This window comes from Scardinius erythrophthalmus (genome assembly GCF_964197995.2).
Source record: "Scardinius erythrophthalmus genome assembly, chromosome: 6".
Taxonomy (NCBI): domain Eukaryota; kingdom Metazoa; phylum Chordata; class Actinopteri; order Cypriniformes; family Leuciscidae; genus Scardinius; species Scardinius erythrophthalmus.
The window spans coordinates 861,144-887,942 of NC_138226.1; the positions used below are offsets into that span (position 1 = coordinate 861,144).

The following is a 26,799-nucleotide window of genomic DNA, read 5'->3' on the forward strand; positions in this document are numbered from 1 at the left end:
CTGGTTTGGATCAGCATGAGGGCGAGTAAATGATGAGATGTGAATAATGAGGAGTAGAGATGAAAGAGTTTGAACGGAGTGTGTGTCCTCAGGAAGGAATGGGGTTTGGCTCAGTTTCTGCCTCCAGCCGTTCTGTCCAGCATGAAGGAGAAGAACATCAAGAAAGCTCTCACGCACATTCTCAAAACCAACCAGAACCTGGTGCCTCCTGGGAAAAAGGTGAGGCAACTCTCACAGCTCGATGTGTGTGTGGACAGGGGAAGTGAAATCGATCCGTTGAGCTGCCGTCGAGAATTCAGATTCCTGTAATAAAACAAAATAGAGTAGGATTGTCATGATCCCGGAGAAATGACACGATTCTCAAAGCCAGTATCACAGAGAAAACTAATCCTGTATGCAAATATGTACTGTATATATATAGACAGATCACCATATCGGCCGATATATGTTCATTTTTAATGTTGTCGTTATCGGCCCAATAAGAAAATGTGGCCGATATATTGAAGCCGATAAATAAGTATTATTTCCTCCAGCTGAGACTTTATAAAAATTATATAAAAATTTGGATTTAGATTTATCGGCCAATATATCGGTTATCAGCTTTCAAATATAAAGAATTAAAATTTTTAATATCGGTGCATTCCTATTACAAACACACACACATATATATATACTGTTTGATATTTTGTTGTAGTGTTTTGCTTGGTTTAGTGTTCATATCTGGATCAACTAATTAAGACAATGTTCTAGTAAGTTGAGTCTGGCTAGTAAACCTGGTAAACGTTTTCCCGAGAGATACATATTCAGAAAGAAGAACGAAGAGTGGTCTATTTATGTAACGTACACCGTCAGTTCCCTAAACGTGTGTGTGTCTGTGTTGAAGCTGACGGCGTTACAGGCGAAGGTCCACTACCTGAAATACCTGAGCGATCTGCGACTGTACGGAGGACGAGTGTTCAAATCCACGCTGGTCGTAAGTGCATTCATTCACACCACATTTCAGGACAATAATTACAACATTAGAAACTATACTTTCATTTATATGCAACTTGAGCTTTTTTGAAATTTTGCTTTTATTTTCTTGTAACATTTACATTTATTCATTTAGCAGACGCTTTTATCCAAAGCGATTCATTTTAACTTTCTTAAATACATTTTTTTTCTTAAATTGTAAAATCTTCAATTTTAATTTTTTTTTTTTATTATTATTGTTTACTTCACCAGAATGATGAAACTTGGTAAAAGTTTTGGCACTTGCTGTGTGAACATAAAAACATCATGGACATGAGTGGAAAAGGTTTAATGGTCCTGAAAAAACTCACATTTAGAAAACAACTTGTTTATATTCATGGATTTGATTTTCTTTATTTTTTTTTTTTGCATTTTTTTTCATAACAATTAACATAAAATTCTGTATTTTTTTTTCACTTCAGCAATAATCTGCCAAGTGTTTTCTTAAAAAAGAGACCAAACTTAAGTCTGTGATCCAAAGCTTTCAAGATTTATGATATATTTATGTTGTAAATAAATGGATTATAAATACAGCATAAATATAATTTAGTACCATAAAATTCCCTAAAAATACAAAATATTACATAAAAAAAAAAATATAAAAAAAAAAAAACATTATCAGACTAAAATACAGTAAAAATTCAGTCATTTGACCAACATGCGAATAAACATGTAAATCCATGGCACAAGTGTTACCTAAATATGTATTGCGTAGCCCTGCATACATGACAGATGTTCTGCATCTATATACAGTATATACTTCTCTCTGTTATAACCTATCCCTAATTTAGAAAAGCGCTACTGAAAATGTCCTGACGCTGATGTTCGTGTTTCTCTGTGATGCGTTTATATCCGTTTAAAACACATGTATGTGAGCAGGTGTAGATGGAATGGTTTTGATGAATCGGAGAGCGATGTGACCAGTAAAAACGCATTGGTGTAAACAGGCCCTGTGTGTGACCCGACAGCAAGGAGAGAAACACACGGAGGTGACGCTGCTCGTGGGCCCGAGGTACGGCATCAGTCACGTGATCAACACCAAGACCAATCTGGTGGCCCTGCTGGCCGACTTCAGCCACGTCAACCGCATCGAGATGTTCACCGAGGACGAGAGGAACGTGCGCGTCGAGCTCCACGTCCTGGATGTTAAGGTGCGTCGGATCAAACCGAGAGCCGCATATTTTGCAATGACATTCAGAGATTTTGTAAGTATGACACACATGTTTTTGTTATAGACCTCCACGTGAATTACAATAGTTAAAAATGTTACAAACTATATCCCTTTTTTTCATCATCCCTTTTATTCTAATAATGAAAACAGGAATTAATAATCCATAGTTTTTTCATGCTTCATTTTATAAAACAAATAAGTAGTCTATATATATATATATATATATATATATATATATATAATATAAAATATGGTAACACTTCAAAAAAATGATGTTCTTCCTCAGTGTTTCTGTCTCGGTTTCCAGCACAAATATCTAAACATTCTTAAATCAAGACACATTTACTGGAGAAGAACAATGACTGAAGATATTAAGTGTTGTTTTCTGAAAAAATGATCAAAATTATAAATATGTGCCAGTAGGTCATAAAAATAAAACAAATTTTCCCTTTGAATTAAGATTATTTTTCTGACTCCATTAGCAGATATTTGTTCTTGTTTTAAGCACAAACTCACTTACATTCTTTTTTTTTAATTCTTTTTTTTTATTATTACATTTTGCTTCTCCAGTAAATGTATCTTGATTTAAGAATGTTTAGATATTTGTGCTGGAAAACAAAGAACATACTTTTATCCAGTGATATAATAAGGTTTCATTTGATAAATATATTAGTGAACATGAACTAACAATGAACAAGTATTTATTAATCTTTTCTAATGTTAATCTCAAAATTTACTAATTCAATTTTAAGATCAGTTGACATTAGTTAATGGACTGTGATGATATTAACTAACATTAACAAAAATGTATTGCTTATTCATGTTCATTAATGCATTAACAAACGAGTCCATATTGTAAAGTGTCATCTAAAATAAAAATGCGATTTGTTGTTTGCTACATTGCTTTGCAAGCATGAACTAAAATCTGTATTACTTGGTGGATTATTTTGCTAATATTAAAAATTATTAATAAATGAAAAGCATTTATTAAGCAACAATTTTTTTCTGTTTCCACTATTATTTCTGATGGTTTTATGACACCTCTTACCTGTAGTAAAATCTCTTAAACTGCACAGCTACCATCGCTTACTGATTTATGTACTGATTGTTTATGCAAAATATCCTTTGTTTCTGAAGCCCATCACACTCATAATGGAGTCCAGTGATGCGATGAACCTGGCGTGTTTGACGGCCGGATACTACAGACTTCTGGTCGATTCTCGGAGGTCCATCTTCAACATGGCAAACAACACTAACACTGCAGGTAAGAGCACAAAATCTACATATATAACAGTTCATTAGTCGGTTTGAAATAGATGCTTATTATCATTTAAGGCAGTGGTTCTCAACTTCATCAGCACATGTACAAGTGTGACTTCAAGACTCAAGGTTATTTATTTGTGTCATATTACACACATGCGATGTAATGTAGTGAAATGTTCTTTTTTAGTTCAAACAAACAGAACCAACAAAGAATTATTGACATACACATACATAATGACAAATAGAATATAATAAACTATCAAGAAATGTGTGAATAGCAGGAAAAAATTGTGAATGTAGAAAAGAAGCAGCAAAAGTAAAAAATGATGTATACATGATATAAAAAAAATCAAACTTAATTTGAATGCAAGATATTTCTTCCACCTCTTAACTGATGTAAACCTGCAACTGATTTACAAAATCAATCATGATTAATACGTCATCACAACCTCCAGTTTCTTTTAATAAGATACTTTCAAAACAAGCAGCTTTGTCATAATTACAGCAGAAATACTTGACTAAACATTAAATATCACTGCAAAAAATAATGTTCTTCTTGTTTTCCATCACAAGTATCTAAACATTCTTGAATCTTAAATTCTTAAATCGTTTGTGCTTAAAACAAGGACAAATGTTTGCCAGTGGAGTCAGAAAAATAAACTTAATTCAAAAAGAAAACATGTTCTCATTTTAAAGGGATACTTCACCTCTGGGAAGATGAATGTGTATTTAAAATAGGTCATTTAAGTAGAAGAAATGTGGAGAAATTTTTGAATTTGGAGCTTTCTAGACTGAGAAAAGCCAGAAAATGTATTTTTGGCTTATGTGGATGAAAGACAACAACTCCCAGAATGCACTTGCTTCGCTGCCTGAGGAGGCCACGCCTACCGGTTAGAGAGCACAGTTGAAAACAACAAGGCTAGCCTAAGTAAGTGATGAGTTTGCCAGGGATTTAGAGACCCAAAATGTCCGGGATCCGGCTTTTGCGTTCTACAGTCGCCATTCATCATGTTTACTGTGGCGAGCAGGATGAGGCTGACGGCCGCGGGAGAACGGCGCGAGGCCGGTGGCTTCATTACTGAGACGCGCCGGGTCTCGCATCTCTCACGGAGGAGCGGAAATTTTCTTAGCAATGTTAAAACGCACATCAAACGATCACTTGTTTAGCGTTCATGTAAACACTACAGTCAGATTCACCGATCGGAATTAATTCAGTTAGATTGAAACGAGAGGTGTGCATGTAAACAATGAATGGCGACCGCAGAACGCAAAAGCCGAATCCCGGACATTTTTAACAGTCTCGCCCGCCGGACTAGTCCGGGAAAATGAAGATGGTAACCCCTACTTACCCAGCTTTCTCCTATTATTCAGCTTTCTCCACAGAACAAGAGCATGCTAGCTTAGCTTCCAAAGAAAGACGGCTGATACTGTGTACATTCTGTGAGTGAGATCCCACCCTGTATGGGCGGGTTGAAAACATGCGGAACAACGCCATCTACTGGCTGTAGTCTTTAGCCTCTGGCCAGAAAATCCTCCGATGACGCAAAATGACGATTTTTGCGTCATCGGAGGATTTTTTCCAGACAAAAAATACATAAATCTCTCCTCTCAGGGGGACATGAGGGGGGAAAGCATGGTAATTCGAAAATACTACAGGTTTTCTACTAATACAAAGCTTAATGCTAAATCCTGAAGTAACCCTTTAAGCACAAACTTTTTTGAAACTTGTAGTTGCAAAGTTACTTGTAGTAGAATGTTTAATGTGGATCATTGAAATATAGTGTTACCAAATGTTTAGATATTTGCACTGGAAAACAAGACAAAAGTGCTGAGGAAGAACATCATTTTTGCTGTGATAATGGGAGACTTTGGCATAATATTGGACAATAGGGGTCCTTTTTCAGTCCAAAAGGTTGAGAGCCACTGATTTCAGGTGCTTAAATCTGATACTTCACTAAAACGTTGACTCTGGCATCTTCTCTTTTGTTTGTTTGTCTAAGGACATGACTCAAGGATCAAGCACAACTACCAGGCAATCGACTGGAATTACGTTCCCTGTGGTGGATGCGATGACCCCCACGCCGAATACCCCGTCTGTGGGCGAAGAGAGTGCGACACTGCCCCCAACGTCTCTGAAATCCACCAGTCGCATCGCATGCACATGGAGGAGAAAGCGGAGCGGGCGAGCCGAGGAAGCCACGTGCATCCACAGCCCTACTTCGGCGTCCCAAAGGGCAAACCTCAAGAGTCGCCCAGAAGCGCCAAGGTGTCCTTCATATTTGGCGAGCCGCCGCTGGAGTGCGTGAACCCGCAGAACTTGGGATACCAAAGACTGATGGAGGACATCCCAGAAGTGCTGGAGGAACACCGGTACATGTACGCGCAGCAGAAAGACTACAAGCCTCTGGAGGCATCCATGGAGGTCGACGGCTTCCAGTACGGTTCCCACATGGTCTACGGAGACGCCAAGATCTTCGGCACAACGGAAGGCATCGAGGAGCCTTTGCTGCACGATATCTGCTACGCCGAGACTACGGATGACGCCGAAGACGACGACGACATTAGTTGCGAGGAGGACATGATGATGATGATGATGATGGGGGAGATGAAGGACAAAGCTCACTCTCTCCTGTCGCTCTCGGAGTCGAGCGACGACATCATCGACCTCACTTCACTTCCTCCGCCCCCTGAAGGAGGCGACGAGGAGGACAACGACGACCTGCTGCAGTCGCTGAACTTGGCGATAGCCGCTCCGCCGCCCGGTTTCAGGGATAGCTCGGATGAAGACGACCACCAAGACCGCAAAAGCATCGCTTTGCTAAAAAATGACATCCCCGTGTCGCTGATCGACTCGGTGCCAACGGTGGCTGGCGGGAGCGGGGAAGTGTTCAATGACGCTGTGGTCACCACACTACAAGCACTCGAGGCCTTGGCCGCCTCTGAGGAACAGTCTCACCCACAATCGGACAATAGTTCAGGTTCTTACACTATTGTAACGTTTATTCACTGACGTTGTAGGACCTTCCAGCCATTCTTTTATTTTGGTTTTGTTTCTCCATTGTCTTCGATGCAAGCCCCATGTATTGTGTGCATTTGTTTTGTTTGCTATGTACATGTGATCTCATTATAATTTGTGGTTCATTTTTGTTCATGTATTTCATTATTTATGCTGCATTTCATAGCCTTCAACGTTTTGTACAAATAAACTATTTTAAAGTATACAGTACGTGTGGTGTGATGGCTAAAATGTTTGTCTCTTTGTGACACACAGGTGTAGAAATATCTCGGTCCTTTAGCCCCGAGTCCTCTTCTGATTCTGGGAATGAGACAAATTCCTCCGAAATGACGGAGAGCTCAGAGCTGGCCGCGGCTCAGAAACTCTCCGAAAACTCTCTGAAAATGTTTGTAGCCACTGCGGAAGGCTACCAAACTCTCGCCGAAGAGGAGACCGAGTTTCGATTGGCGCCGTGTAGCGTCCGATCGTCTCTAGATGATCCCCAGTCCTCCGTGGTCGCCACTCTCCGCTCGGATCACTTCGAGATGGAACCGGAAACGATGGAAACCAAGTCGTTGACGGACTACTTCAACAAAATGCACAGGGATCTGATGATGGGAATGCCGAAGATCGAGGAGCAAGATGGTGGGGGGAAACCGAGCGCTGATGCAGAAGCCCGTCAGATGAACATCGCAGAATCCGAAGATCTTGTCGGGATGTACAACAACTTCAATGGACGAGATTCCCAGCGTTCGAGTCCCTTTGACAGGGATCGGATGTCTTATGCATTTCACGAAAGCAATCAAAGATTGCATATGCTTCTGAATAGTAAATCCGAAGAGCACATTTACTCCGAAGTGGCTGGCGATAGCGGTGCATTGCACGCAGACAGGGTAACGCAGAAAGCCACTTTGGAGGACTCAACAGACTTGAACGCAAGTTCCCCCGCCAAAGAACAATATCGATCCCGGAACGAACCCCAGCAGAGCAAGCCGGCTTCATCCGAACAAGAAGTGACGCGGTTGTACGAGTACCACTTGTCCAAAAGGATGTCGTCTTTACAGAGCGAGGGGACTCATTCCCTGCAGAGTTCCCAGTGTTCGTCCATCGATGCCGGATGCAGTACGGGAAGCAGTACGCCGATGGACTCTCCTCTCTGCACGGTAGACAGCGTCCATCTGCACGCCGAGTCCTCTCTGAAAGGTCAGAACGTAGATGGAACGTTTTTGCGGAAACACCACGGACAAGCTGGCTCTGAGTCGGGCCGAGAGGGATGCCAAAGGTTGCCCAAGATCAGAGAAACTACAGGTACTTGCATTTACATTCAGATTTATGCATTCGGCAGAAGCGAGTTACGTTTCGTTCAAGGTACACATTTTATCAGTTCTTGCTATTCCTGGGAATCGAATCCATGATTCTTGGTGTTGCTAGCGCCGTGCTTGTTTGTGGCTAACGAGTTAAACGTGACATTTAACCTAATGACAAAATGATCTTTCTGTTCAACTATGTAGAAACTGCAACCATGCAGAATTGCATTGTTGGACAGCGACTGAATCATGAGTTCTTAACTTTTATTTAATAATAATGCAACGGATCACAATCCTCACGGTTCGGATCATTTACGTTTTTTTGAGTCACGGATCGGATCATTTTTCGGATCAGCAAAAAAAAAAAAGATACCAGAGCAAAAACTGCTTGCCTAACTAATGAAGTTCAAACATTATAAAATACAAGTTGTCTTTAATGATGTAGTCGACAGTCAGTAATAAAATACGAACAAATACGTAAATTACAAGCATAGATGAATACTAACAGTAGTGTTCAGGTACATAAATGTAATAATTAGGCCTAAAGGTAAAACAACACTATTGTGTTTACTGTTGAAATTAAATAAGGATTAATCTTTGTTAAAGTTGAATATTGTTGTTTTATTAAGATTAATGACACAGCAGGAATATGAGGCTGCTGTCACTTTAAGACCGAATGCAAAGACCGAATATACTGACACGCATTCGGTTTCTTGCTCAACTGTTAAATCGAGAGAATAGGGTTTTTTCCGAATAGTACTTTTTAGTAATAATAGTAATAGTACTTGAAGCTAACCTGATTAGATTAATTTTCCCACATAGTGTTGGGGAAACGTCCTTTAAACTGTAGCTTCTCAAGCTGTAAGCTACTCGTACATTGCCTATAAAAAGTATTCCCTCCCTTTGGCCATTTCTTTTTTCTAAAACATGGAATCATAGGGATTTATTTGATCAACTGAAAATATTAATTCATGTCAAAATGAAAGCTGATTTCAATGTAAAAAAAAAAAAAGAGTTATACTTATTAAACTTTCATTTGCATAAGTATTCACCCCCACCCCGCTTTGGCAGCTGTTACAGCCTCAAGTCTGTGTGATGCTGTAGTTCAGTCAGGATGCATTAAGATCATGCAACAATAAGGTCTGGATTCTTGAATACTCCAGTTGTTGTTTTCAAGTCATTGCTGTGAACATGCTTTATGCTTTGGGTCATCGTCTTGCAGGAAAACAAATTTCCTCTAGGTTCACCTTGCTGACGTTAGGTGTTGCTCCATGATTTCCCTGTATATTGCTGCATTCATTTGATCCTCTACTTTCATAAGGCTTTCAGAGAAGATCCACACAGCATGATTCACAGTAGAGATGGTGTATTTCTGATGATGTGCTGTATTTGGCTAATGCTAAACTTGTTTTTATTCTGATAGTTTAGTCTTCTGACTAGGAGTGTGTGATTATCATCTACTATAATATCGTGATCGTTGTGTTAACGATGTGTGATCTGACATTATCGAGTATGTCCCTCACTTTACAAAAACACACCTATTACAAACAAAGCCACAGGACTGTTTCGTTACTGATTGAATGAATCGGTTGAATGAATGATTCAATGACTCACTCATTAAGACAGTCAAATCCATTTCTGAACGAATCAGCCGTTCGTTTGAACAAATTGGTTAAATGAATGATTCAATGACTCACTCATTAACAGTCACTTGCTGCCACCTACTTGCGGTTTTAATTTCACATTTAAAGTCTCTTTTCATTTTTAAAATCATTATGAATATCAACATTCAACGTTTTATGTTTAAAACCAAAAAATGTCCACGATATGCATCTAAATGCCACTTCAGATTCAGCGTCTGTGTTTCCTCTGCAAAGATGAATTTGGTTTAAACTGATTTGATTGGTAACATCCCTTATTATTCTAACTATATTTTATTAAATGTAAGATGTAATTAGGTTTTAAAAAATGGGTTTAAAATTGCCCATTAAAGATAAAAATCAATTTAAACTTACCCAGAAAATACCGAGATATACTTTTTATGTCAATATCGTACTGTAACTGTAATATTGCATGAAATATTGCAGTATTTTAGCTTCTCTTCAGCAGCCGTTGTCATCGCCTCCTCGCATGACGACGCGGCGTTTGAGGACGTCCTGCTCTCGGGGCATTTAATGCTGTGTCATATTTTTCTATTTCTTAATCATTGATTTAACTGCTACTCCAAGGGAAGCTCAATGACATGGAAATCCTCCCCTGCCTGGTGCTTTTCAATTACTGTTTGGTGGCGCTGCTTGACGGCTCTTTTCCACTTCCAGAGCGCTGCTGACACACTCATGCTACAATCAATTTGAAAGTCCTTGACTACACAAAAGCAATTTGACTAGTTACGTGACTTGCAACCAAAACACTTTTATGATTTTGGAGTGTCATTTTAAAGGAGGTGAATTCTCATGACAGATATATTAAATTGATATTTAATATTTATTTAAAGGTGAAAATATTCACGCTTTGGAGTCAATGTTGAGCTGCAATTATGCTAAAACAAGAAGTCAGATTGGAATTCTATACTGTATGTTTTATATTCTAATGTGGAAATGACACGCTTACTTAACCTTCACCTGCTATTTTGCATATTTTAAGTCTTAGGACTTAATTAGAATTTCCTGATTTGGAACATTAAGCCTCGCGTAGACCGTTTCTGCAGTGTCGCTCGCAGGCTTATCATTGACGTCATTACCGTATCATGCTGAATCAGGATAAGCAGGAGATTCAGAAGCATGAAATAACGAGACATAATGCTAATTCATCCCTCTCTCTTTTTTCCCTCCCCAGTCTAGCACGCTGCAGATGGAGATAACCCGAAGAATCGTCTTCTACTCTCACGATACGTCCACATTCATCCACAGCACAGTTTCCCATGTGCCAAGCCAGAGGTGATCGGAGGTCTTGAACGCTTCCCTGTTTGTTCTTGCACTCGGCCTCAAACGACCCGCTCTGGCTGCCTCAGGGAGGCAGAAAGGGAATCTTAACAAGACAACTATCGGCTCAGGGAGCATTGACACTTTTTATGGAAACTGCAACAGGTATATAGATGGTCATAATCATCCAGTCAACCCTGGACGGAGATGATTACAACCCTGCCGTTCTTAAAGTCAACATGAAACTCACTTTACTTCCATAACGTGATATTTTGTTGCATTGTTATTGGACTGCGAAGACTGGGCATGGATGAAGTCTGGTGGTTGGAGGGAATGAGCTGAAAAAAAAAAAGGGATTTATTGTTAGCGCTGCAGTGATGCCATATTTTTGTAAGTTTGCATCACCCTGGTTCCCTGGACAAAAAAAAACAAAACCTTTTCCACTGGCTTTTGGATTACTGCAGACCAAAAAAGCTTATGATTCTCACACGTTTTGTTCATCACGATAATCTTCACAACTTTTAAGCCTAAATACAACCGGCACAAGAGCTAAACGTAGGCTATAAACGAACTACACCGCCGCCGCCGCATGACTTTATTAACCTTCAACGGCTATTTCAGACTTTTCCCTGAAAGTTCGAGTTAGAATAGGTTGCAAGAGCGCGATTATAAACTCTGAAAGCAACTAGTGAGTAGAAAAGTTTCAAGGCAAGTAAAAGCTTTAAAAAATCACAAGAGTGTGTTACTGATGTCATTTAATATACTTAATCAGTATCACAAATAGTGTCTTTTTTTTCCCTCCAAATATCGGCATGATTACAAATGTGATACAACAGTTCAACAACAGTGCAATAAACAAAAAGTTAATATTAAGTGACATACGTTTTAGACACGATAGTGCCTGTTTTTGCTCTATTTCGCCAATGAAAATGGTTCCAAACAAAGCCACAGGACAGTTTTGCGTCTCTGAGCGACACACGGCGGTGTTTCGTTACTGATTGAACGAATCGGTTGAATGAATGATTCAATGACTCACTCATTAAGACAGTCAAATGCATTTCTTTATGAATCAGCCGTTTGTTTGAACAAATTGGTTAAATTAATGAATCAATGACTCACTCATTAACAGTCACTACTGGCGGATTTAATTTTACATTTAAAATATCTTTTTCATTTTTAAAAACATCAAAACAATGTCCACGACGTCCCTCTGAGTCCCTCTGTCTTTATTTCAGACATTTCCCTGAAAGTTCGAGCTAGAATAGTTTTCAAGAGTGCGATTATAAACTGTGAAAGCGACTAGTGAGTAGATGAGTTTCAAGGCAAGTAAAAGCTTTTTAAAAAAATCTCAAGAGGGTGTTACTGATGTAGCCTATTTTATGTCATAGAGTAAAATATGAAAATATTTTATTTCAGCCTTTTAATCACTGACTTTAGGACGATGGTACCGGAAAGGCTAAAATGCAACTCGTTTCTGGGTTTATCCTACAAAAACACGTCATCCCTGCAGCAGATGTGCACTGAGAAAGTGAATAGGGTAAATGTTGATTTCTTGTTGACTTTAATCTTCTGAAGTGTAAGTGAATGGCGTTAATGAAGTCAGCACAGAAACTACTTCGCCACGAGACAACCTTTCCATTTCTATCGAGCATTGGAACAAGGCAAGTCCATCTCCTTATTCTTTTGGATGACTCTTGCACTGCTCACTTAATACGTCTCTTTTAGCCACATTTGTGTGCAAATTCTCAAGACTGCATGTGCAGAGTTTAAGCTCTGATTTAGATTTTTTTTTTTTTTTAAGCTGCGAAAGGACATTTCAAAGTGCTAGTTGGAGCTGAAGCGATTCAGGAAGTCACTTTATATTCTTTTGCGTCGAGGCTTTGGGAAGTTATTTTGCTGACCAAAGCAAAACTACATTTGCTGTTTTAGCAATGGCCAAATGTCCAGAATCACTGCTTTTCATTTAGCCATAGTAAAGCCATATGATATCACATACATTTGTCATCAAGATTATCTGGCCATTGCAATCCACTGTGATAACAGTGCTTGTGTATATTTTGTGTAATATGTAAAATGAAAAGGAAGTATTCTACAATACATAGAATTTTTAAAAGACGATATATATATATATATATATATACAATATACACCACACCACCTGATAGATGCATCCTTTTTTGTTCCATGTGTTTATTTCAGTCGTCATAACTTTCAAAAATAAGACTTTTTTGCCACTATAAATACTGTAATTATGTTCGCAACTTGCACTGTTTAATTTGCTGTTTGGCTAATGCAAACATTTACTGAAATAATTTAAAGTCAACATGAAGCGTCATTTTAACAGAAATTTGTAGGACCGTCAGGAATTGGTTGGATGATAAATCGTATTATTTATTCGGAATAATGTGCACGGATGAATCGTTCACACTAAGACCGGGAAAGTATTTAAGATCCATTTTGAATTCATGCTGACTTTAAATGATAAACGTAATGTATTTTATTTGAATCATCTTCATTAAATATTTCAGCTTGGACTCTGATCTCGTGCTGTCTTTCTTTGTCTAATGAGTCAGATATTTCCTGTCATTCACCAGTTATTCATTGGTGCAAATTATATTCTTCCTTCTCCTATTTTTCTTCCTCTCCTTGTGTAGAAGCAACTGTTGTGTTGGACGAAGAATAATATTTTTGATCATTTCATAATCGGAGTGCTTCACTTTCTGTGGTTTTGCTTTCATTTATGAAGAAATCGGAGCAAAACTTGCACACACCCCTGACATTGTTTTGCTTAATCTCTAGTACAGAAACTCATCCCTAGAGAAAAGGGATGAAAGTAATGTTGTTCCTCATTATGGTGGTGTTTCACTGACAATATTTTTGAAATTAAATATAATTTATACAATAACACCAAGTCAGGATAACAGAGCTGAGAGTTTGTAGTTGAGTTATATAATCACTTGCAGAATCAAAACAAAGACAGATTCAGAACAATCTTGTTTGTAAGATAAAGGGGAAGTTCTGTTTAAATATATTCACTCTCACTTTTGTTTGTACTTTTCTGTGGTCTATAACATTGGTCAGTAACACCTGTTCTGCTAGTAACACAGGCTCTGTACTACTTGACAAGCCAGACAAAGTACAGAACAACCAGCGTCGAAGGACAAAAAGAATTCCAGGTCTGATGAAGATGGTGAGTAATTGAATATTTGCTTATGATTTCCCTCATATAATTATTATGTGCCAAAACAAAGATGCTCTGAGGTAGTGACTGCAACTATTACTGTGAGGTCCAAAAGGAGAAACAACAATATGGTACATTTAATTACATGGAAAAAAGGAAACAAAATAACAATGGATAAACTAAATTAAAAATACATTTAAAAAAAAAAGGAAGGTTGCACAAGGATGTGATGCCGTCCATATAAAGTAATCATATTCTCAAGTGGTCTAATACAGGCTTCCATATTTTGCAAACGCAATGTTTGTCTTATTGTGCAGCTTGTATGTTCATGAAAAATGTTATTTCCTGAAATAATGTTATATATTTTGTTATATTCATATATATAGAAATATACCTAAAATATGCAATTTATTTAATAATAATATATATTTTTACATTTTGTAAACTGATTTTTTTGTTGTTGTTGTTTGGGGGGCGGGGGGGGGGGGGTATTTGTAAATTAGTTACTGTAAATATTCCACAAAAATCTGAAGCAACATTACTGTTTTCAACATTGATGATAATAATAAATGTTTCTTGATCATCAAATCCTCATATTAGAGTGATTTCTGAAGGATCATGTGACACTGAAGACTGGAGTAATGATGCTGAACATTCAGCTTTGATCACAGGAATAAACTACACTTTACTGTATATTCACATAGAAAACAGATTATTTACATTATAATAATATTTCACTGTTTTACTGTATTTTTTATCAAATAAATGCAGCCTTGATGAGCAGAAGAGACTCTATCAAAAACAAAAAAATCTTACCGACCTCAAACTTTTATACGGTTGTGTATGTTTTTCTTAGTTTATCTTTATTATGCATTTTAAAACATGCACTGAAAAGAAACTATTTTTCACTCATAAATTCAATCTAAATTAATTACAAAGAAACGGCAAGAAAGACATTGAATTAAACAAAATTCAAAGACTGAAATAGTATGTCTTGGAAAGCACATAAAAAAACTTTTTTTCTGTATTTTTACTGTGGACTTTTTTCTGTATTTTTTATTATCTTCCTCCCTCTTTCAGGTGTCAGAGAGGATATTAACGATCTTTGCCGGTCTCATCTCAATGCGGGTTGCAGCCGAATGGTACCCCAAAAGCCTGAAGTGTGACGTTTCTCCGGCGAATAACGGGACCGAGGTCAGCGTCAACTGCACTGAGCGAGACCTAACCGAAGTTCCTCTGGGAATCCCAACGAACACCACCAACCTGACACTAACCATCAACCACATACCCCACATCAGGAACGATTCATTTCACGAACTGCACAACATCACCGAGATCGACTTCCGATGCAACTGCGTACCGATCAAAGTCGGCCCCAAAGATCGCGTTTGTACCCAGAGCGTGACGATTGACAACGGCACCTTCTGGAAGCTGAAGAACCTCAGGTCGCTCTACCTGGATGGAAACCAGCTGTCCAGCATTCCCAAGGGCCTTCCTCCCAACATAGTGCTTCTGAGTCTCGAGGTCAATAGCATCTATTCAATTCTTAAGGAGAATATGACAGAACTGACTAATATCCAAAGGCTGTATCTCGGCCAGAACTGCTACTTCAGGAACCCGTGCAACAAGTCGTACTACATTGAAAAGGATGCGTTTGTGCAGCTTGACAAGATGACTTTGCTTTCTCTGAAGTCTAACAACTTGTCCTATATCCCACACCAACTACCATCAAGCCTAAAAGAGCTGTACCTTTACAACAACAATATTCAGACAATAACGGAGGAGGACTTTCGCAACCTGACAGAGTTGGAAACACTGGACTTGAGCGGGAACTGTCCACGCTGTTATAATGCACCGTTCCCATGCACTCCATGCCCAAATAATGCTCCCCTTCAGATACATCCGGACTCCTTCAAGACTCTGAATAACCTAAAGACTCTTCGACTTCACAGTAACTCTTTAACGAATATACCTTCAAAATGGTTTCAAAACCTGACGAGACTTAGTCTTCTAGACCTCTCGAGCAATTTCTTGGCTAAGGAGATAACATGCACCTCTTTTCCTTCTTTGTTGCCCTATCTAGAAGAGTTGGATCTGTCTTTCAACTTCGAGCTTCAGGTGTATCCCACATCTCTCAACCTTTCAAGATCATTCGACCAGCTTAGATCTCTAAGGGTCCTGAGAATCAGAGGGTATGTGTTTCAAGAACTTAAACTGGAAGACCTCAAACCATTGACTGAATTGAACAACCTGGAATTCATTGATCTCGGCACAAACTTCATAAAAATAGCGAACCTCAGTCTCCTGAAGAAGCTGAAAAGCTTCAGAATCATCAACTTGTCCGACAACAAAATCTCAATGCCTTCTGAAGGAGAATACAAGGCTTCACTTTCTAACCGCAGAGAAAAACAGTACGGTTCCCCAATGTCGCAAGGTGCCCAGTACCACAATGGAGAAGTGAAGGATATCCACTATTTCCTCTATGACGAATATGCGCGCAGCTGCAAATACAAGGACAAGGAACTCTGGATTACAAGTCCTTTCAACAACGAATGCAGCTCCTTTGGAAAAACGTTGGATATTAGCAGGAATAACATCTTTTTCCTTCATTTCAAATTTCTAGATCTTGATGAGCTGAGGTGTTTGAATCTCTCTGGGAACGCCATGAGCCAGAGTTTGAACGGGTCTGAGTTTCTCAAGTTGAAGAATTTACAATACCTGGACTTTTCCGACAACCGTCTGGATTTGATGTTCTCCACGGCGTTTCAGGAACTGAGCAGCTTGGTGGTTCTGGATATCAGCCGTAACAGCCATTTCTTCGTAGCTGAGGGTTTAACTCACATGTTGAACTTTACAAAGAGCCTGGTTAAGCTGAGAAAACTAATCATGAATGACAACCAGATATCCACATCCACCAACACCGAAATGGAGAGTTTTTCCTTGGAACATTTGGAGTTTAAAGGCAACCGTCTTGATATGTTGTGGAGGGATGGAGACACGAGGTACGTCAACTACTTTAAGAAGCTTATGGCGTTGAAGACTCTCGACGTTTCTCGTAACAACCTGAACTTCATCCCACAAGGGGTTTTCGAAGGTCTTCCGGAGACCCTCACAGAACTCTACATCACTGAAAACAGGTTGAAGTCGTTTAAATGGGACGGTCTTGTGTACCTAAAAAACCTACAGCTGTTAGACCTCAGTCGGAATTCCTTAACGGATCTTCCCACGTGCCTGACTAACTACACTAAATCAATCCAAACTCTTGTCCTACACGATAACAAAATTGCAAAACTGCCTCGGGATTTTCTAAAAGACGCATTCAGCCTCAAGATCTTGGATTTAAGTTACAATCGCATCCAGTTCATCCAAGAATCAAGCTTCCCGGAAAACGTAGTTGACCATTTAGAGACCTTATACTTGGACAATAACCGGTTTGTGTGCTCTTGCAACGCCACGTGGTTCGTCCGATGGATCAACCGCACCACTGTGAACATCCCGCGCCTCGCGACCGACGTAACGTGCTCTTCGCCGAGCGCCCAAAGAGGTCAGAGTGTCCTATTCCTAAACGTCCAAGCCTGCCAACACAACTCCCTGTCAATCATCTTGTGTATATTTCTGACCTCCGTGATTCTCAGCATTCTCACGCTCACCATCTCCAGCCATCTTTTCCTCTGGGATGTGTGGTACATCTACCACTTCTGCTTGGCCAAACTCAAGGGATACCGAAGACTGTCCTCCAACAGCACCGTCTACGATGCCTTCGTGGTCTACGATACGACGGATCCGGCCGTTCACGAGTGGGTCACGCAGGAGTTACGCATTCACCTGGAAGAGAAAGGTGATCCACGGATGCAGTTGTGTTTGGAAGAGCGAGATTGGGTGCCTGGTTGTCCTCTTATTGAAAACCTTTCCCAGAGTATTCAGCTGAGCAAACGCACCGTTTTCATCCTGACGGGACACTATGTCAAAAGCGGGAGCTTCAGGACAGCCTTTTATATGGCCCACCAGAGACTCATGGACGAAAGGAATGACGTTATCGTCCTGATATTCCTGGAGAGAATGCCTTGCCACTCGAAGTACCTCAAACTGAGGAAGCGACTGTATAAAAAGTCAGTCCTGGAGTGGCCGAGGAATCCTCAAGCGCAGAGATACTTCTGGTTCAGTCTCAGAAGCCTGATGTCCACCGAGAGGCAGCAATACAACAAACTCTTCCAGGAGACTCTGTGATCGAGACACAACCCAAAGCTTCAAGACCACAATCAAACGCACAGTCAAACCAAAGTTTATTCACACACCTTCAACATTTCTCACGTTATCTCAGTTTATTCGCTATAGTTTAGAGAACGGTGATGAAATATGAGCAGAACTCAGTTGATATTTGACTGGTTTTGTCCATCCTTCTGTTAGACTGTCTCACACATGAATTATGTTGAATATCTGTCAGCTGTTAAATTTAACTACACAATTAGATAATACCAGTTTAGCTCAACCAATCACCAAGCAATGCTTCATTGTGTTCAGTCTGTGTGTAAAAAGAGCATTAGCAATTAAAGACAACACACTTCAGCAAAACATGATCAGCTCAAAGTGTCCCAATCATTTTTGCTCCCAAATTTCAATGGTAGTCTCTGTATGAAGAGTTTTTGGGTGTAATATGTCACAGTTTACTTTATTCTGCTCTCCTCACTTACAGAAATGAACGATAGTGTCCTGATCACACTAGTGAAACAATATCAAACATGATATCTGGTGTCTTAATAATTTTTGGTTTGACTGTATAACCTTTAATATGATGTTGATTTGATTCCGTTTTATTGTCTGTGTAACCATGAATAAACGCAACCAATTCTTTAGTTGAAGTTCACTGACAAATGCACTTTCATATCTGGGTATTTGGCATACTTCTGGAAAGTTGTAACATGCTCAGACTAAAACTAATTCTCTTTTATGTGCAGATTTTATGACCACATAGTAATATTAAATATTTAAATAATAATAATTCATATTATTATTATTAAAACAGCATTTTGCCAATTATTTATGGGTATAGATTTCATGACCACATAAAGAACAATGAAATAATTATTGTTTACATTGTTTTTATTATTATTATCAAAATAATAATAAATTACTGTTGTTATTGGTCAAACTCAAGGAATACAGCTGGCAGTTTGATTAATAACAATAATACGTTTTATAATATTATTATTATTATTATATTCTGCTTGGCCAAGCAAATGTGTAATAATAATTATAATAATATATTCATAGTTTTTAGATAGTAGTAGTTTTATGCTAATCTAAGTAATTGTATGCTTACATGTTTTTTTCACCAAGCAGGATGCTAATCAAGGTTGTTGATTTTTGTTATTAAAAAAAATGTGGTCTGAAATGACAATGTGTTTTTATTCTGTCCTCCAAATAAAAATTCCAGAATTTTGAATATTTCCATTTTTCTAAGAATGGATTTTCAAATATCATGCTAACAGGTCAATGTACACTTTTAAGTATATTTCAGTTTTTGGAAAAACGAAACACTGAATCATCTGTGTTTCCCCGGGTCTCCGAAGACGAGTTAAACGGGTCCCGAGGGAAAGTGATTGAAAGTGAAAACCACAGCAGCGTGAACTATGAGGTAACGAAACAAAAACTGTACTGTATATTCTTATATATACATACAGTTTAAGTAGCCTTCTATTTTAACCCTTCCGGAAGCTCTCGTTCATCTATAGGTAAAATAACACTGCAAAAACTGATTTTTGTCTCATTTTTCAACACAAATATTTTAACATTTCTATATCAAGATACATTTACTGGAGAAGCAAAATGACTGAAGATATTAAGTCTTGTTTTCTGGGGGAAAAAATCTACATTTAGTGAGTTTATGCTTAGAATTAGGCTCAGAAAAATAAACATGATTTAAAGGGGGAAACACGATTATTTTTCTGACCCTAATTTTAATGCATAAACTCACTAAATGTTGATAATTTTTCAGAAACCAAGACTTAACATCTTCAGTCATTTTGTGTCTCCAGTAAATGTATCTTGATTTAAGAATGTTTAGATGTTTGTGCTGGAAAACGAACATCATTATTTTTTTGCCATCCCCAGTTTATCATGTTGGAAAAATGTTTGCAGTTATGTGTCAGATATACATGTGTTAATGAGATCAAAAAGAGTTTGGGATTGAAAGTGTTGAAAGCGCCCCTGATTCAGTTCTAGAATATTATATTTTTAGAAGTTTCATCATATTCATAGTGGAAATCCCCATTATTCTAGTGATAGAAATACTATCGCGGTTTTGCAAGAGAGGATAGTCGATTTTATTCTGCCAAAGCATTAGAAAAAATACTAATATTATTATAATTTCCATGTGTGTAATTTCTGTGGCTGTAGTGTCACCAAACAAAACGGCTAAAAATAACAAACTGCTTTGCACAGTGTTTCACTTTTATAAGGAAATGATTGTCTTACAGTGACTCTGCATTTTTTACAGTAGATTCAGGAAACTATACGTACCACTGAGAAATTCACTTGACCTTTAAAACACCACATTCTTACACAGATTCCCCAAAACACAGCAACTAACTGGCCATGCTGAGCGTTAACATGATGTTGAAGAAAACAGGAATGCATTTTGAAATTAAATTATGATGCATGGAAGGTCTTTTCCAGTTTCGGTCTCTGAAGTAGAGCCTCTACCGTGTGTAAATGTGCATGTGATTTGTTCAATCATGTCCCTGAGAAGAAGGAACAATGTAGGCAGAGCTTCCTCTCTTATAATGGAAACTTTGTGCACGGCTGCACTGATCCACACCGACCAGTAAGACATGACCAATGACAAAACACATCAAACAAATGACTCTCATCAAACAATTGTGACTGTGGAGATTACACAGAAACGGGGCGGTTTATATCAGTCGGTGGACTGGCAGCTGGCGATGACACGCGGCGTGTAGAGGTCTATTAGTGTTAAAATAGTTTAACAGTTAAACCAAAACTTCCTGTTTCCTAAATGCAACTGTGTGAACCACCATCTCTTATTCGCTTATTTGGGGTTTAAGCATTGCTTTGGTTGCACAGGGACATTGCTACCATGGTAAGAAACTCTATTTATACAATTATTATTCATTGTGCGTACACTGTACAAAAAGTCGCTGCCTTGCATTTAAGTACAATCAACTTGAATGTTTGAGTCATATCAATTTAAATGTCATTAAACTGACTTAAATGAGTTGAATCTTGTATAACTTGATGTTGGGGTGATTTTTGGTTTTAACGAGACAATTCGTTTTTTTATTGCATATGCTGTTGTTTAATGAAAGACAAATGCATTTTATGCACATATAAAATGCATTGCTTTAATAAGGAATAATGTTTTGGTAACACTTTACAAAAAGGTTCCATTAGTTATTTTCAATTAATGCATTAACTGGCAATTTGTTACAGTTTTAGTTTTTTTTCCGCTTTGGTACAATTTTCACAAGTATACATCATGTAAAGTCCCCTAAATTATTTAGTCTATGACACAATGAATTTAATTTATTTTTAGTGAAATGTGCTTTTTTATTTTAAGTTGACTTTCAAAAGCATGCGAATTAGAGTGAATGGAAATCAACTGTTTATATTTGATTTATATTGTATAATTATAAAGACTATATGCTACTAGCATAGCAACAAACTTGTTACTGAAAGTTATTGCTCAATGATCAAAGCAACATGTTTCAGAATATTATTACGTGCAGTTATTCACAATCTAACCATAAGCCCTGCTCTTCTGCACAATGGTAACGATCAAACCTTCAACATAACAGAAACCTTTTTCAAATGTCAAACATAACTGGACATTAAACATTAATAGATGTTTCCCTTTACTCAAAAACACATAAAATAACACTGGATTTCAATATTTACTCTTCATTTCCAGCCATGTGCAAAGCATGCTGGGAACTAACAATGGTGTCTCTAAATAAAACAGCATAATTGAACTAATTCTCTTATATAAATAGGTAGCCTTTTTTCCTCAATTTTATCAGCTTAATCGGTTCCTCAATTCAAGCCTATAAAATGCTTATCCTTAAAAAAGAAATTTAATAAAAAATTCTTAAAAATTAAGAAAATATATCTCTTGGTTTTATTAGTGAAACTTTTTAAATTTTCTTTATACAACATTGAACAACAATTTTCTTCATAAAATATACACAATATTTTTAATTATCACCATTTATTTAAGGAAAATTACAAGACCCATGATTAATTTTTTACAGTGCACACACACACACACACTTTGAACATAGTGGTGATTAAAATCTAAGATAATCACTTTAACCGTTCCGTCATGGTCGACTTTCGGTCACTTTATGAATGAATGAAACATTTATAGATGAAACACTTTTTTGTGAAGTGAAAAGGATACTTTGTGATTTTGTGTAATTGTACTAACACAATAAAAAAAAAAATATATATATATATATATGCTGAAATGTTTGAAAAAAGTGCATGATATGTTGTGCTATTAGTACTGTAACAGTAAACTGTAATACTGTAGCAATATTTATTAATCATTAATATTAGCTAATAAAAATACAACTGTTCATAGTTAATGTTAGCTCAGCTCCATTAAGTAATATCAACAGAACGTTTTATTTTTATAATATTAATAAATGTTGAAATTAACATAAGATTAATAAATGAAGTATTTTTCATTGATAAACTGCAAAAATGTCTTGTTTTCAATTCTTAAAAAATTTAAGAATTTATGCTAATTAAGTGAGTTTATGCTTAGAACGATAACAAATATCTTAATTCAAAGGGAAAACAAGATTATTTTTAGTAAAAAAGATTCAAATTCATTTTGCTTCTTCTGCAAATGTATCTTAATTTAAGAATGTTTATAGATTTATTTTACCTATAGATTGTTACATAGGAAAACAAATCTATAGAGTCTTTATGATATATTTTATGACAATAAGGTTCATAAGTCAACTACCTTAGTTAACATGAACTAAGAATGAACAATACTTCTACAGCATTTATTAATCTTACTTCATATTAATTTCAACATTTACTAATATGTTATTAAAATCAAAGGTTATATTTGTTAACATTAGTTCATGCACTGTGAACTAACATGGACAATCAATGAACAGCTGGATTTTTATTAACGAACATTAACAAAGATTAATAAATACTGTAACAAATGTATTACTCTTTGTTAGTTAATACATTAACTAATGTTAACTAATGGAACCTTATTGTAAAGTGTTACCGATTTTATTTTACCTGTAGATCAGAATCTTATTGTGATTGAGAGCTTCCTGATAGAAGGCTACTCATGTACACAGTATCAGTAAATATGTATCTAATAATAAACCTTTTTTTTTTGCATTGTAGTCATGTTAACTAATGGAACCTTACTGTAAAAATGTTAACAATGTTTTAGTCTTTGCGCAATGTCGTTTAACAGCTCTTTGTTTCATATTCCCACAGGTGATAAAATTAGAAGTCTGGCTTTTTATGATATTGAAGATCTCACTAACCTTGTGCCAAATGGACATGAGGACCCTGAAGACTCAACCCTGCGATATACATGAGAACAAAACTGAGATGACGATTGCGGTGAACTGTCGTGGACGTAGACTCAAAGATGTGCCAGCGCTCGAAAGAAACGCCACCAGCCTTGACCTATCGGAGAACAAGATCAAGAACTTAACATCAGGAGTTTTCCGACATCTGGCGAATCTGACCGTTTTAAATCTGAACTGGGTGGATGATAATGGTAAGGTTGTTATCGGTGACAAGGAGTTTTTGAATTTGACCAAGTTACGAAAACTGGAGCTTAACGGCGTCAGTCTAAAGTACGTACCAAAAAAACTTCCAAAAAACCTGTTGGAACTATCGCTTGAAGTGAACAAGATCACCTCGTTAAACTCGACATCCTTTGTGCATGTGCCAAATCTGTCACGTCTTCATCTTTCGAAAAACTGCTACTACTGGAATCCTTGCTCAAGAGATTATCGCATAGAAAACGGAAGTTTCTCAGTCCTGACGAGATTGAAAGATCTTACTTTGTCGTACAACAACCTAACTCAAGTGCCCAGAGGATTACCGGGGTCTTTAACGACTCTTGAGCTCGATTCAAACAGAATTGCGCACGTCGGAGAGCATGATTTCCAAGGACTTGACAATCTGACATGTCTAAAAATCCAAGGAAACTGTCCACGGTGTTATAATGCCCCGTATCCATGTGTTCCTTGTAAAGAAGGTTCTATTAAAATCCATTCACAAGCTTTTTCCAACCTTGGAAAGTTGCGGATTCTGTACCTCGCAGGGAATTCAATCACATCCATAGATCCCAGTTGGCTCGCCAACATTTCGAAGCTTGAAGAGCTCAACCTTTCATTCAATTTTTTGTCCCAAGCTGTTACACAGGATGGTTTTTTGAGTAATCTGCCACTGCTGACCAAACTCGATCTTTCGTTTAACTTTGCCCTTAAGAAATACCCGGACACGGTTAATCTATCGGCTAGCTTCGCAAAATTGACCTCTCTAAGGAAGTTGCACATTCGAGGTTTGGTGTTTAGAGAAATCAAAGAGGAGACCTTCCACTCTCTGTATGGCTTACGAAATCTCTCTGTGCTGGATGTAGGGATAAACTTCATTGTGCGTGCAGACTTGAAAATATTTGAAAAATTCCAACACGTGAAACTGCTCTATCTTTCAGAAAACAGATTTTACCCGGTGATCATAAATAGGGACTTGGGAAAAAATGCAGGCGTTGGTTTCAAATACCCATCCCTCTCGGTGTCAGAACCTACCCCTAAAGATCATTCTTACGATGTTCCAAAATTTCTCGTGAAGCCAGAGTGCTTCGCCACCGGCCGAGTTTTGGATCTCAGTCGAAATAACCTATTCCTAATTTCTCCGCAACAGTTTGAAAGTTACGGGAACATATCTTGCCTCAATCTCTCCATGAATGGCTTTGCCACAGCTCCTAATGGATCCGACTTCACATTGCTTCCAGGTCTCAAATACCTAGATTTGTCCTACAACAAAATTGATCTGGCGTACGATCACGCCTTCCAAGAGTTACAGAGTCTTGAGGTGCTGGACCTTAGTTACAATGACCATTATTTCACTGTGCCAGGCGTGACGCACAATTTGAATTTCATCCAATATTTGCCCTCTTTGAAGGTGTTGAACATGAGCTCCAATAAAATCAAAACATTAACCACCAAAACCATCTCAAGCGCCTCTCTTCAAGAGCTGCAATTCCAGTGGAATAGTCTTGGCAAGATGTGGAGGGAAAATGACAGATCCTATGATAGGCTTTTTGCAAACTTGACCAATCTAACTCATCTCGATATAGCCTACAACAGTATTGACAGAATCCCTGATAGAGTTTATACGCTTCTTCCCAGAAGCATTCAGAGGTTGCGATTAAGCCACAATGGACTGGTGAACTTGAACTGGACAAAGCTGAGACATTTCCCAGATCTCCGAGAGCTCATTTTAAATAACAACAAGATCTTTCAAATATCAAGTAATTTGTCAGTTGATGTTCCCTCTTTACAGTTCCTCGATCTCCAGCGTAATCAAATATCTAAGCTCTCCGGTGGATTTCTAAAGGGAGCGGTAAACCTTAAGGAGCTTGATCTCAGTCACAACAAGCTCATAACTGTCAACCAGTCCTCGTTTCCACCTGGAACCGGGAGTTACCTGAAGACGCTGTGGCTCAGCGGCAACCCGTTCCACTGCACATGCAACCTACTTGAATTCATTCTGTGGATTTATAAGACCAATGTGAAAATCCCTCGATTGGTGACCGGAGTGACGTGCGCCATGCCAGAAGAGAGAAAAGGTGTTCCTGTAATAAAATTTGACATTAAAGAATGCATTGATGACCAATTGGCCTTTGTGGCGTACTTCCTCTCCATGGTGTGCATTATATGCACCACTTTCGTGGCTGTCGCTTTGCACCTTTTCTACTGGGACGTCTCCTACTTATTCTACTATTTGAAAGCCAGATTCACTGGGTATCAGCACCTGAGCTCTGACAGCTGCCTCTACGATGCCTTTGTCACCTACGACACCAAGGACGAGCAGGTCAAGTCAGCCTTATTTCTATAGTGCTTTATATTATTATACAGATTGTTTCAAAGCACCATTTACATTTACATTTACATTTATTTATTTAGCTGACGCTTTTATCCAAAGCGACTTACAATTGCTATACATGTCAGAGGTCGCACGCCTCTGGAGCAACTAGGGGTTAAGTGTCTTGCTCAGGGACACATTGGTGTCTCACAGTGGATTCGAACCCGGGTCTCTCACACCAAAGGCATGTGTCTTATCCACTGCGCCATCACCACCCACCAAATCCTAAAACATCTCTGCCAATGGGGTTTGAAAAATAAACTTAGAGTTAGTTCACTCAAAAATGTCCCACCCTTATGTCGTTCCAAATCCATAACTTTCATTTCACATTTCTCTCCCCCTGTTGATAGTCATGCAACTTCCACTTTGACGCTTCAAAAAAGTTCATAAAGAGATCGTAAAACTAATCCATATGAATTGAGTGGTTTAGTCAAAATTTTCTGAAGAGACACAGTCGCTTTATATGATGAACAGATTTCATTTAGTCTTTTATTAACCACAATGTTTTTTTCTGAAGCTCAAACGTGATGCATAACACGAGAATGAACCTCATTGGTTCTCGCTGAAGCACAAACATGATGCGTAACACGAGAATGAACCTCATTGGTTCTTGCTGAAGCTCAAACGTGATGCGTAACACGAGAATGAACCTCATTGGTTCTCGTTGAAGCTCAAACGTGATGCGTAACACGAGAATGAACCTCATTGGTTCTCGCTAAAGCTCAAACGAGCTGCGTAACACGAGAATGAACCTCATTGGTTCTTGCTGAAGCTCAAACGAGCTGCGTAACACG

At 38.1% G+C, this 26,799-nt stretch overlaps 2 protein-coding genes across 2 annotated transcripts in view; both read left to right on the plus strand.

The window, feature by feature from the left end:
* frmpd4 (FERM and PDZ domain containing 4) overlaps positions 1-10,587 on the plus strand; it is a gene marked incomplete at its 3' end in the record, with an annotated part of 74,024 nt that extends 63,437 nt beyond the window's left edge. The window contains exons 11-17 of the mRNA XM_081368508.1: positions 93-219; positions 884-973; positions 1,980-2,162; positions 3,320-3,446; positions 5,446-6,423; positions 6,717-7,748; positions 10,583-10,587. Coding sequence (XP_081224634.1) covers positions 93-219; positions 884-973; positions 1,980-2,162; positions 3,320-3,446; positions 5,446-6,423; positions 6,717-7,748; positions 10,583-10,587 — 2,542 coding nt within the window. The remainder of the gene's footprint in view (positions 1-92; positions 220-883; positions 974-1,979; positions 2,163-3,319; positions 3,447-5,445; positions 6,424-6,716; positions 7,749-10,582) is intronic.
* A 1,522-nt stretch (positions 10,588-12,109) lies between these two features.
* The window catches only part of LOC308692472 (uncharacterized protein), a gene marked incomplete at its 5' end in the record, with an annotated part of 34,055 nt that continues 19,365 nt past the window's right edge, over positions 12,110-26,799 (plus strand). Inside the window, 5 exons of the mRNA XM_081368517.1 lie at positions 12,110-12,205; positions 14,930-18,072; positions 18,185-18,195; positions 19,420-19,484; positions 23,339-25,954. Coding sequence (XP_081224643.1) covers positions 12,110-12,205; positions 14,930-18,072; positions 18,185-18,195; positions 19,420-19,484; positions 23,339-25,954 — 5,931 coding nt within the window. The remainder of the gene's footprint in view (positions 12,206-14,929; positions 18,073-18,184; positions 18,196-19,419; positions 19,485-23,338; positions 25,955-26,799) is intronic.